This window comes from Hippopotamus amphibius, chromosome 5 (assembly GCF_030028045.1).
Source record: "Hippopotamus amphibius kiboko isolate mHipAmp2 chromosome 5, mHipAmp2.hap2, whole genome shotgun sequence".
Classification (NCBI taxonomy): Eukaryota; Metazoa; Chordata; class Mammalia; order Artiodactyla; family Hippopotamidae; genus Hippopotamus; species Hippopotamus amphibius.
This window is the reverse complement of record NC_080190.1, coordinates 155,943,937-155,957,793: the sequence shown is the minus strand read 5'-3', so window position 1 is coordinate 155,957,793 and position 13,857 is coordinate 155,943,937. Positions and strand designations below refer to the sequence as shown.

At 41.6% G+C, this 13,857-nt stretch overlaps 1 protein-coding gene across 1 annotated transcript in view; it reads left to right on the top strand.

Annotated features, from left to right (window-relative positions):
* Positions 1–13,857, top strand: part of SNTB1 (syntrophin beta 1) — a 225,977-nt gene that overhangs the window by 193,273 nt on the left and 18,847 nt on the right. The window contains exon 5 of the mRNA XM_057735334.1: positions 6,117–6,256. Within this exon, the coding sequence (XP_057591317.1) occupies positions 6,117–6,256 (140 nt within the window). The remainder of the gene's footprint in view (positions 1–6,116; positions 6,257–13,857) is intronic.

The following is a 13,857-nucleotide window of genomic DNA, read 5'->3' as shown; positions in this document are numbered from 1 at the left end:
TGCCCCATCTGGCTCCTGCCTGCTGGGTCTTGGGATAGTTCAGGACCACCTGGAAGAGAACTACAGGTTGAGTGGGACTTGCTTAGTAGTGCCCTGTGCTCCCTGTGACCGCATTTAAACTCCTTCCTCTTCTTTTGGTAGAGTGGAGATGATCTTTATCTGCCTCTAGGAGAGCTGGTGCAGGGATTAATTATCTAATGTTTGTAAAGCATTTGGAAGCTGATAACTGCTAATTATTTTACCCTGATATCTTGTCCTTTATTCTAAATACTTAGCAACCTGAGGTGAAAAGATGTAAATTAAAAAGTTGTCGAGATGATCATGATCTCCAAAACAAAGGTTGTGACTGACCTTCTTCCTTTATGAACTGCTTTCACTGTACTGTTAGTCACTCTGTCTATTCTAGACCTTCCTTCCTGAGCAGGATGACTGGAAGAAGATTGCACTCAAGGTATGCAATGGAGATAGTTAAGCTGTCAGTACCTGGGGTGTGGGAAGTGCTTTATATACATTGTCTCATTTAATCCTCAGATAATATGCATAGGAGGCCATTATTAGCATCTTACACATCAGTGAACAAGTGCTTATAGCAGTTCTAGCTGAGAACTGGTAAAGCCAGATCTTGAAGACTTTGTTTGGCTCCAAAGATTCTGAGCATTTCTGCCTCCTTCCTTTCTCACTCTCTGCTCAAGTAGAAGGTAGAAAATAAGTATGTTGGGAGGAGTGAGTTGGTATGAGAAGAGAAAAAGAGACCCACACGTTATTTTTGCCCTGTGAACAAAGTCCACTGAACACAGAAGAGGTATAAAGCAAGAGTCTAGAAACTAAAGCAGTCCCAGCCTATATAGCAGGGAATTTTAAACCGAAAAAAAGATCTGATTTTGAATTTGGAGACACTGTTAGCAATAATTTAGTCTTACCCCAGCAATAATTTAGTCTTACCCCATCCTTTAGTAGAAGAAGACATTAGAGCTACAAAGGCGAGTAATTCTCGCCCAAGTTCATTCAGATCTTTAATATGATATCCACTTATTCTTACCTTAATATAGTAGCAAGAATAGCTACTATTTTTAAATTCTGTATACTTCTTTATTTTTGGTTTGTTAATGTTATTCATTGTATGTATGTATGTATGTATGTATGTATGTATGTATGTATGTATTTTTCTTCCAGTTTTATTGAGATACAATTGACATACAGTGCTAAATTTAAGGTGTACAGCATAAGGATACATCATGGCTGATACCACAATAAGTTTCATGAACATCCACCATCTCATAAAGATACAAGAAAAAAGAAAAAGAAAAAAAATTTTTTTTCCTTGTGATGAGAACTCAGGATTTGCTCTCAACGGCTTTCATATGTAGCATTATAGCAGTGTTAATTATATTAACCATATTGTACATCAGTAGTACTTATTCATCTGTAACTGGAAGTCTGTACCTTTTGACCATCTTCCTGCAATTCCCCCTCCCCCACCCCTGCCTCTGAACCACAAATCTGATCTCTTTTTTCTATGAGTTTGTCTGTTTGTTTGAAGTATAATTGACCTACAGCACTATGTTAGTTCCAGGTACACAGCATAGTGATTCAATATTTTTATACATCACGAAATGATCACTACAAGAAAAGCTAATATGTGGCCTTCCCTGGTGGTGCAGTGGTTAAAATCCACCTGCCAATGCAGGGGACACATGGGTTCAATCCCTGGCCCAGGAAGATCTTATATGCCGCAGAGCAAGGAAGCCCCTGTGCCACAACTACTAAAGCTCATTTGCACCTACAGCCTGTGCTCCACAATAAGAGAAGCCACCGCAATGAGAAGCCTGCGCACCGCAACTGAGCCCCCGCTCACCACGACCAGAAAGCCCACTCACAGCAACGAAGACCCAAAGCAGCCATAAATTAATTAATTAATTAATTTTTAAAAAATTTAAAAAGAACAACAAAAAAAGAAAAGCTAATATGTTTAAGGCTTGCCTGCTTACTGTACGCAAGACACTTTTCTAAACTCTTTATGTATACTAATTCATTTAATCTTTACAACTCTAAGAAGCAATAGTATCATTCTTTTTTCTTTGCAAATACCTACAGCAAGGGCACAGAAAGGTTTTGGTAAAACCATCTTTTTGAAAGTAATCTGCAGATTTTAGGTATCTTAGAGGAAATGAGCTCAGCAGTTTTCAAACTGTATATCAATGTTTGTTAGGAGCCCCACTCAGAGGTATGAGCTGTCTGAGGATAGAGGCATAAAATCTGGGATCCCAACCAGGCTGCAACCCTATACAAACCCTCTTTCAATTGTTTCACTTTTTTTTTGATGACTAGATGACAGGAGACCTGCCTCAAAGTGAGGATTCAATGACAACCTCCCTCAATTCTTTTTTACGTTGAGATATAATTGACATAGAACGTTGTGTACGTTTGAGGTGTACAAAGTGTTGATTTCATGCATTTATAGCTACTTCCCTCAATTCTTAACAGTGACTTCTTTCCACTCTCCCTTAGATTCTTCTTGCCATTTTGTAAACCTTTTCTCTCATGCTCTGCAGAGACAACTATGGGATATCCCCTCTATGGAATTTAGCTCAGCTGTTCATCAGAATAACTGCAGAATTGAGTGTCTATCTCCCTGTTTTTCCCCTTCACCTTCTTCATTAGAAACATAATCCGTTCTTTTGTTTGTTTGTTTCTTTTTGGCTGTGTTGGGTCTTCGTTGCTGCGTGCGGGCTTTTCTCTAGTTGTGGCGAGCTGGGGCTACTCTTCGTTTTGGTGCGCAGCCTTCTCAGTGCGCTGGCTTCTCTTGTTGAGGAGCATGGGCTCTAGGTGCGAGGGCTTCAGTAGTTGTGGCACATGGACTCAGTAGTTGTGGTGCACGGGCTTAGTTGCTCCGCGGCATGTGGGATCTTCCTGGACCAGGGATCGAACCTGTGTTACCTGCATTGGCAGGCAGATTCTTAACCATTGCGCCAACCAGGGAAGTCCCCATGATCCATTCTTGAGACTCTGACTAAGGCAGCATCTGATGGGGGAAGCTGGGGTGGAGATGGAAGTTGTCACATATGTTTCAGGAGTTGTGTTTCAATAAAATGCAGACATATCTCCAGAACTGTTGCATTAACATTGGGGAATCTTTGGGTGCCAGGAAATCTGGATTTGTAACAGAAATTGTCACCAAACAACAGCCTAAATATTCAAGCCTGAAGAAAACTGTCCTTGAAATCCTTTACGATGTGACGTTCACATGGCCCAAAGTATGGTTTTAAAAACTTGTTCTTCAACATGATTTTTTTCTCCTTGAAAAGTCTGTGGTCCTCACGGGCAGACATCTACCTTTGAGCTGCCGCATATTATCAAAACGAACATTCTGCACACAGGGATGGTGGGACTTGCCCACTCTAAGTCTTCTCATAGCAGAGTTAACATCCACACAGAGCTTTTTAATAAACCACAAAATGTTTTAGGGCTTTAGAATTATTCATACCTACACGTACCACTTGACATTGGGTGAGTTTATGATTCCACCATTAGAAAGGTCTGCATTTTACTGATGGTATTTACTGTTGAGGTTTCCTTTGCAAACTTAATAATTTTTTGAAGGATGCTTAGTTGTGTTCACGTTTAAATGACTGGCTCCAGTCAAAGTTAATGGATCAGAGATGACTAGGTAAGTAAGATAGGCACTTTGGGAGGATCGTTTGTAGCTTCTCCAGTCCTATTTAATGAGCTGGAAAAGTAATTTACTAGATTTAATGTAGAGGCTGGAAAAAATTTATTCCAAACCCCCTAAACACTTTGTGCCTTGAGACCACAGCTTGTTCACCTTGTAGGGTCGGGTACATTGCCTTCTCTAACAATTCATTTTGATCTCTTAAGGATGCTGTTGTTCTACCAAGTAGGGAAAGCAGGGAGGGTTGAGGGGAAATGAATTGGGAGATTAGGATACCAAATGCTACACTCTAAATATATGCAGTTTATTATATGTTTTTTTTTAAAAAAAAGATGCTGTTGTTCTGTTGGAAAAAGCAATAAGCTAAAGTTCAGTTTTTTTGTATGCATAAAATACATAAAGGGGGAGATAAGCCAGGCAATCATTCACATTCTAGTATGAATAGATTTATAGGGGATTTCTTTGTTCTAAAAAGGAAATGTTTATTTGGAATTGTTGGAAGGCAGGCATTAAAAAATAAAGGTGATCATTGTGCAATGAATTCTTCCTGGGAGGAGAATGAATTGAAATTGTCAGCACCAAAGATATTCTTGGCTTGCCTTATAATTTTTCCCAAAGAAAGTCAGTATTTTGTCATACAGTTGTTATTTCCAAAGAATACTTTTTTTTGGTAAGTTTAAAAATCAGTGAGTCTGCCACAATTCCCACCCTCCCCCCACCCCACCTAAGTTTACCATCTGCTAGGTAGCAGACTCAGCACATAACATGTCCTGTCTCATTTTATCTCCTCTTCAGCATTATGAGGTCCATGCTACTAAACAGGTTCTAAATGCTGTTTATTTTGCATTTTAGGCATTTTAACTCAATCTTCACAAAAACCCTATGATATAGGTACTATTATTTCCCCATTTTACAGATACAGAAACTGAGATACAAAGAAATTAGCTGACTTGCCCAAGTTCCCACGATCTCGTGGGGATATTGTAGCAAATTGTGGAGCTATGATTTACCTTCAAGCATTCTAGCTCCAGAATATACTGTTGTATATGATGTTATTATCAGTGAGGAAATAGAAGCACAGAGAATAACTTGCCCACAGTTACATAAGCAATAAATAATGGAGCAGGGACTCAGACTCAGGCAGCCTGTAAGCTACATAACCTACAAAACTCAACCCTCATGTCATCCTGCATATCTCGTCTTTGCTCAATCATTTCTAAAGACACACACACTTGCTCAATGCAGATCTCACTGTGGGGCTTAAGAAAAGATAATGATAAGAATAGAAAAGGAAGAAATTAGCTTTATCATTTATTTTGCTTACTGTTTAGTAATTTATTTAGTTTACTGTTTCCTTTAATTCTGAATAGGTTTGGGATAGTGAGAGAGAGTTGAGATATGAAAGAGTTGAGTCATCACTGGATTAATGGTCAGTGTCAAAGATGATCTTAACTTCGTCTAGAGCAGTGTTTCTTATCTTTAATAAGCATAGGAATCACCTGAAGATGTGGTTAAAATGCAGATTCTGATTCAGTAGGTCTGGGATGAGCCTGAGATTCTGCATTTCTAGGAAGCTTCCAGGTGATGCTGGTGGTACTGGAACACGGTCTGTGCTTGGAGTAGCAAGGCTAGAGCATTGAGGTTTTCCAAGCTGGTCATAAAGACTTATCCTGGCACCCAGAGTTCAAATTGGAAGGAGGGCATTTTCGTAGATTGAAGAACACTTAGGGAGTTTGGTCGAATCAACACTGGGCAGAGGAGTGATGGCTCGTGAGATGAGATCAGGATTGAAAGGAGCTTTAAAGGTCATCTGGTCCAAACATCCAACTGATGTTTGAATCTTCTTGTATCCCTGCCAGGACATCTCAGCCCTTGAGTTAAAGAAGTATTTGCAATGAATGGAAATAAACATTCAATAGAACAGGAGAATTTCAAGATGGTACCTGAATCACAGAAACAATCTAAGAGTGAAAGACTAGGGGAAGAACTGTGATGTCTTATGCCTGTGCAGACAGACATTTGCCTCTGTAGCACATTTTTAGAGCCTTTGGATATTTATTCAAAAGCTTTAAAACCTTACCATTTCATAATAAAAACAATGCACTCTATCAGAGAACCAGCTGGGAGTGTGTATTCCCCTATTCATCTGCGTCCCACTATGAAAAAGAGATTTCCATGCTGACTGGCAGGTGAGAAACAGTGACAGATGTTTGGCTGCTGGGCTACTTCTTGGCTGCATTGACTGTATATACCAGGGCCCTCGAGAAAACATATTTTCAATGATCAAGAATCATGCAGCCATGAATGGTTTCTTCTCATTTTGATTTTACATCCTGAACCAAAAGACACTTGTTTTGTTGGGTCTTCTGACTGGGGGGATGCCAGCTTCTGTCCAGTTACTCTTTTCTCAGGCTATTGCTTGATGGGTCGCTGCTTTCTGTTTCAGGTGCCTGGGGACAGCGAGAAACAGTGGAAGCCAGCCCTGGTTGTACTGACCGAGAAGGACCTTCTCATTTATGACAGCATGCCAAGGAGGAAGGAAGCCTGGTTCAGCCCAGTTCACACGTACCCTCTTCTTGCCACCAGGTAGCCATGGTTTTGTGTCTGGGTAGGATGTGTTGGCCATTTGAAACTATTTTAATCAATTATAATTGTCTCAACACATGATATTACTGCTTCCTCTTGCAATAGGAGCTGAGAGTTCCTCCAGAATATAATCACATGTTTTTAGCCATTTAGATTAGTTATCATTTAAGACCAAACAGCACAACGCAAAGCCAGAGAACAAACTGCTTCTCCATCAGGAGGGAACAGTGACATCTGCGACATGGTCCCAGCCTAGTCACCTTCCTGGGTCTCCATCCCATTCCCTTTGAGATGAACTATATGCATGTGTTTACAGTCTTGACGTTCAGGTAGAATCAAGCAAGGGACTTCACTTGGTAGCACAAAAAATGTCATGTGGGAATGTGGCACTGTGCTTTTTAAAGCTCACTCAGCAGGAGACCCCACAACAAATTCTTCTGCAGTTGTGGGATGCTTCCCATGGAAGTGGGGCTGGCAGTGTCCGTTTCTAAGCACCTTTAATACACATTTATAATTCATGTGGCATTATCCTAATACATCGTATGCTTCACTCCCTTCTTTAAAGGCCAATATCCTGAGCACGAAAACACATCAAACCAGAGTCTTGCCTTCAGACCTGGCATCTGTTTCCAGCTCTTTCTGTATGTGCTTTATGATAATGGGTGCAGTTCTCATTATTCCTATTACGTCTCTTTCTCTATCTACAGGCTACGTGTGCTAACGTAATGTTTGTGGCCCCCAGTGGCATAGTGCCTGGCAATTTGGGGCCCTTAAATGTTTGCTGAATGAATTATTGAGCAATGTGGGGCAAACTCTGAAAGGAGTTTGCTGTAATGGACAGAGCATAGTGGACTGAGGTTTTGGGGCATCTGTTCTGAGCAACATATAGACAGAAACAAGATGGGCTCTCTGTTCTGAAGGGATTGAGATGCCAAACAGCTTATAGGCTCAGGTTCAGGGAACAGAATGGGACCCAGTAGCAAAACAAAAGTACCACAACATCAAAATGGCAATAGTGAATAGAGCTGAAACTCCCCAAAATCCCTCTTACTTCCACTCATGGTTAGTTGTGGAGAACAGCAAGGGTAACCTGAAAATGCCAATTATTGGCCCCAGAGATGAATAGAGGAAGCCTCCAGGAGCTAGGAACCAGGACTAGATCACTTAGCTATTAATCAAACAAACAAAATGAAATAAAACAGTAATTTAATTTTAGAGTCTCCTAAGCCTCGAAATTTTTGGCAGGATGGCTATTAAAATACTACTGATGTTTACAATAAAACCTCAATAATCAGAATCCAAGCATCCTAAAATGTCCCTACAAAGATTCAGGCTATGTCTTGGGGTCCATTCAAATTCAGCCCAATCCCCACTGCTTTCTGCAGTTAATACCCACAGTCCTCATCTATGGGCACTGATGTTCAGATTCTGAGACGTTCCCGTAATTGAAACCTAAGAAAGATTAGATCACAATCACTGTCTTCCAGTTACTAAGAAGATTAATGGGATTCATGCCTCTTGGAATGGTTTTCAGAAACAAAAGTTTAAGAAAGGTAAAGTTTCTATGTAGTTCTCAGGCAACTTGAAAATAAAACTTACCCTAATACGTAGCTTTTGCCTCACAGTTTCTGAGCGTTCTGTCTAGTGGAGGCTGCTGTTTCATTCCTGCGTGTATGCACTTATTCATTCAGGATTTTATTTTTTTTTAATTTTTTTTTTACTTTTTAATTTTCATTCAGGATTTTAAATATTTAGTTCCTCAATCACACTAGCCACATTTCTAGGACTCAGTAGTTGTGGCCAGTGGCTACCATGTTGGGCAGCACAGATCTACAACATTGCCATCATCACAGAAAGTTCTATTGGACAGCACTGCCCTAGAGCATACATGACTCCTTCAGTATTTGTCCCAGTTTGGGCAAGTGACTGGACTTGCCTGCTCCCACAGCGGTCCATCCAAAGCTCAGGCTGCCTGGTGGGATTTCATCCTACAGGCTCTTCAGTCTGTCGGCACAAGCAGGGCACCTGTGACTCAGGGCACTCATCAAAGAAAATCATAGGTATGAACCCATAAAAAAGCAAAGCCCCCAGAAAGAGGAATGGGTGCACGGACACAGTAAATGGTATCTGAGAAGCTCTGGGTGGGGTGCCGAAAGCACCTGTCCTAGGCTCATGAGCCATGGGGATGTCCGGTCCAGACTATGAGCAGAACACATGAATAGCCTAAAACCCAAGCCTGCATCCAATATGGAAACAGAAAATGGAAACCCTATTCAGTGCAAACTATGCTCACTTAGAGCAGAAGATGCAACATTAAAAAAAAAACAGTGTCTATTTACAATAGTCAAGACATGGAAGCAACCTAAATGTCCATTAACAGATGAATGGATAAAGACGATGTGGTACATATATACAATGGAATACTACTCAGCTGTAAAAAGGAACGAAATTGGACCATTTGTAGAGTCATGGATGGACCTAGATACTGTCATACAGAGTGAAGTGAGTCAGAAAGAGAAAAACAAATATCATATATTAACACATGTATGTGGAGTATAGCAAAATGGTACAAATCAACCGGTTTGCAAGGCAGAAATAGAGACACAGATGTAGAGAACAAACATATGGACACCAAGTGGGGAAAGTGGGGGGTGAGGGGTGAATTGGGAGATTGGGATTGCCATATATACATTACCATTAAGAAGAAAATATCAAATTGTACACTTTAAATATATGCAATGTATTATATGTCAATTGTATCTCAATAAAAGTTCTTAAAAATATCAAAAATAGGCATCAGACAGTTAAGACAATTAAACCAGTAAAAAAAAAAAATCAGTGTCTACCATCTAAACATAAAGGAGATGTAGCGGTGATACTTGACTTCTCATATCGCCACCCCTCTCCCAAATTACTGTCCTCTGAACTGCAGAATAATTCATTATGATATGTGTGTATGAGCCCCAGGAGCAATGATAAACTTAGGCTCGTAATCATGACCCTGACCTCCAGCTAGAGGGGCAGAGTCGAGATGTTACGGCAGCACTGGCAGTCTGTTCTTACTTCAACCCCTCGAGCGAGTAGGTACAGTGCTGCCTGTCCTTGAGCAGCAGCCTGGAAGTGGAGGAGCTGGACTTTGCATCCTAGTTTTCCTCCCCACAAAACAGCGCTTAACCCCGGCTGATCACACCACCTCCCTCTTTCCTGAGTCCTCATCTGTTAATGGCTTGGCAGAATGCTGCCCTCTGCCAAGCCCAGGAGGAGATGCACTCTGGGGAAATGGGTCTTTCACTGACCTTTTTTGGCTTGTTCATCAGCGACCATGGTTGGCACACATTGGTCATGGTCAGCTTCCCCCCTCTACCCTGTAGATGTGTGTAGAAAAAGACTTTAGGAAAACAAACACACAGTGAGGAAAATGACCCCTCCCTTTCCCTGTGTAATCACGCTGGGAAGATTTAGCTCCTTTGTAGCTCCAGGCGGTGGAGTAGTGTTCAACCCAGCTGAAGACTGAAACTCTTGTGTCCTTGCAGATAAAGCTGGTTCTCTGAGGTGGGAGGCTGGGCTGAAGCTGGTTGAGAAAAACCACTGCCAGAAGTGGTAGAAGTCCCAGGGAAACTCTGGGTCCTTCTATTATAGAAGCTACTCCAATACTTCCGCGGGCTGCTTCCCCAGCGGCATATTGAAATTCATCAAGTGACTATTTACTTTACATGTGTTCCAGGCAGTTACATGTGGCACTGTGCCCTTGATATGTGAGCATTTGGGCACATAGCCTGTCTAGTAGTGTTATTTGTCTTTGAGTGCATTTCTCTAAAGAAGCAGAGTTATGTCTTTTTAATATTTCTTTTGAAAACCTTTTATTGAGGTACAATTTATAAATAGTACTATACACGAATCGTAAATGTACAGTTCAATTAACTTTTATTTGTGGATACAGAGCCACGTCTTCTAAAATTTTATTATAGGATAGAGTGTCTATTAATTAATCATCCTGGGTAACATTATCAAGAATGCCATGGTAGTACCATTTGCAAATAGCTAGACCCAGGTGGTAATAAACCAGTGGCTGACCTTTGTGGAGGGAGCATAGATCAAGGCCAAGAGCTTTACATGGTTTCTATCTGAGTTTGCAAAACTTGCCCAATTTAAGAGTCACCTGGCTGTTTATTAAAGATTCTGGCTCGGCAGGCCAGGGTTAGGCGTCAGGAGGCTGTGTCTTTTACAAGCATCAGGCAGATGTAGTCCTCAGGGATACCGCATTTAACCCTCACAACCCTACAAGGTTTAGGTTTTATTCCTATTTCACAGAGAAGTGAACTGAGGAACTAAGAGGTTAAGTAACTTACCCACAGTCATATAGCTGGTGAGAAACAGACCTGAGATTCTGATTCTGAATCCACCTTCTTAGCCACCATTCTCTGCAGCATCCAGGAGCATGTTTCTTATTCCCTGGAGTTTTGGTGGCTCTTTGAACTTGCTGAGTGGATCATATAAATCTTTCCTTAGCTCTCCTGACAACTTAATCATGATTAGGTGGCCACTCAGATCCCACAACAGAGTGAGGACAGAGCTGGGATGCTCTCAGAGACATGGAGTTTCTACCCAGGGCTTAGACTAACGGTTCTCAAAGTGTGGTCCCCAGACAGCAGTGTCAGCACCACCTGGGAAATTGGTACACATGCAAATTCTCCATCCCACTTCAGACCAATTACATCAGAAACCCTGGAAGTGGGGCCCAGTCCATCTGTGAGGGAACAAGCCCTCCACATGTTTCTGATGGAGGCAGATAAGAATCACTGGTTCAGGGACTTCCTAGGTGGCGCAGTGGGTAAGAATCCACCTGCCAATGCAGGGAACACTGGTTCGATCCCTGCCCCAGGAAGATACCACATGCCACGGAGCAACTAAGCCCGTGCACCACAGCTATTGAGCCTGTGCTCTAGAGCCCATGAGCCACAACTGTTGAGCCCATGTGCTGCAACTACTGAAGCCCATGCGCCTAGAGCCTGTGCTCTGCATTGAGAGGCCACCGCAGTGAGAAGCCTGTGCACCACAATGAAGAGTAGCCCCCGCTTGAGGCAACTAGAGAAAGCCCGTGTGCAGCAATGAAGACCGAACACAGCCAATAAAATAAATAAATAAATAAATAAATAAATAAATAAATAAATAAATAAAAGAACCACTGGTTCAGAAAACTCTACTCTGCTGCCTCCCAGGGTTCATAGTAGGAAGGAAATGCCATAGCAAGGACTGGGTTCTTTCTCCTCTATGGTTCTTCAGAAGCACTGTGATGACCGCTGATGAATGAGTTCAAAGGCTGTCCTGGATCCAGGTGCCCACAGAGTCATCAGCAGCTCCTAGGGTGTGCAGTGTGGCTGCCCTGCTTTTTCATCTGATAGGCATTTTCCATTGGTCCATTGCCCTCTACCTCAGCTTCCTCTGAATGACTGCCTAGTGCCCCACTGCATGGATCCTCCAGTCCACAGGATGTCACTGCATAGTGATGACTTAAGTACAGCCTTGTTTAGCATAATGCCTGGCACATAGCAGGACTGGGCAGCTGTCCGTCCTCTTCCCTTTGCCTTCGTGGTGCTGGGAAGTATTGTTCAGAATATGAGAGTCTTTTCTCTTGCACGAGAACTGGCTGGGAGTGTCGCCAGTAGGAAACAGGTTTCTTCTGTGATTGAACTGTCCCTCAGACATTAAAACATGGCTCCAAATCCTAGCTACTCACCAGCTTTAGAACCTTGGGCAAATCATACCATCTTTTTTTGCCTCATACCCCATATTTGCAATATGTGGATAATATTTGTACCTGCCTGATAAGGTTGTTATAAGGATTATATTAGACAGTGTAAACTGCATAGGATAGGATGGTAAATGCCAAATAAGCTTATTTTTTCTCTTATTTTTTAACACTTTCTCTGTTTGGGGGCTTATAAGTACATTGGCCAAATTTTTAAAACAACTTCATCACACTGAAAACTTGTGACCAATTAAAATCCACAGGTCATTGTCATGGGATCTTTTAAAAGATCTTTTAAACCCCATCCTGTTAGCAAAGAAATGAAAATTTTTTAATAAGCAAACAGAAGGTCTCAAAAATATCTCCTTAAAAAAGAAAAAAAAAAACAACTTTTAATGGTAGAGAGGAAAGAACACAGTATTGGATTTGACAGACTTGGGTTCACACTCCAGTTTTGCCCAGTTAAGCCCAAGTTTACAGGCTGTATGACCTTGAACAAATCACTTCTCCTCTCTGATCCTCAGTTACCTTGTCTGAAAACTGGGATCAGAATGTCTACTGCACAGTGATTATGAAAGTTAAAATATGATGACTGTATCAGCTCGAGCTGCCACAACAAAATACCATAGATTGGGTGGTTTAAGAACAGGTAATTATTTGCTCACAATTCTGGCAGCTGGAAGTCTAATATCAGGGAACCAGTATGGTTAGTTTCTGGTGAGAGCTCTCTTCTTGATTTGTCGATGGCCACCATCTTGCTACATGCTCACATGACTTCTTTGTGTGCATGAGGAGAGAGAGAGAGAACTTGAGTTCTCCGGGGTCTCTTCTTACAAGGACACTAATTCCATCAGAGCAGGGCCTCACCCTTAATTAAGGCCTCATTAAACCTTAATGACCTTGGTTCTATCTCTAAATATAGTCACATTGAAGATTAGGGCTTCATTGTATGACTTGATAGGGTAGAAGTGGGGCAGAATTCAGTCCACTGCACTGACATAAGTGCAGCCTTATTCAGCACGATACCTGGCACATAGCAGGACTGGGCAGTTGTCAGTCCTTTTCCCTTCATCTTAGCAGTTCTGGAAAGCATCGTTCAGAATGTCAGAGACAGTCTTTTCTCTTGCAAAAGAAGAACTGGCTGGGACTGTAGCCAGTAGGAAACAGGTTTCTTCTAAAATCAAGTTATCCTTCAGCTCAGATAGTTCATAGTTAATTTGCTGATTTGTTTGGGGCTTTTTTTTTTTTTTTTTTTAGGCCCAGGCATATCTAATTTATATTTTTCTGGAAGATGAAAATTTGATTGTGTTTCAAGGCAGAGGCACTAGAAAGGCTCACAATATGTTCTTGGTGTCAACGCCCATGCAGAGAAGTTCAAGGGCAGTCACTTCTTCCACTGACAAAATTCCATGCTGCCTCTATACATTGATGCTTCATAGCAGTGTGCTCAGGAAGTTTGCAAACATGTTGTAATTTTAGCTGTTCCCATCTCTCAGCTTTTTATGAGTCCCTGGGAAAACATTTTTTGCTTAGCCAAAGCTTATTTGATGTTGCTGAACATTAAAAAAAAGAAAGGTATTCTTGCCCATAAGGAGTCAACGCGTTGGTTTTTTGTCACTGTCCTCACCATTGGCAAGTGAGATAGGTCTACAGAGAGCGAGGATTAAAGCTGCAATATTTCTGGAATTCTAGAAGAGGTTTAACCCAGAAATTCTGCCCACCCAGTCCCAGTGGTTGGTGAAAAGCTCAGAAGCACAGAGCTTGTTAAAAGAATGGCGCTGCTCTGAGCCCAGTTCCCCGACCTGTTGGTCTGGAGTAGCTGAAAAAAAAAGGAACCGATGAATGTGCACTT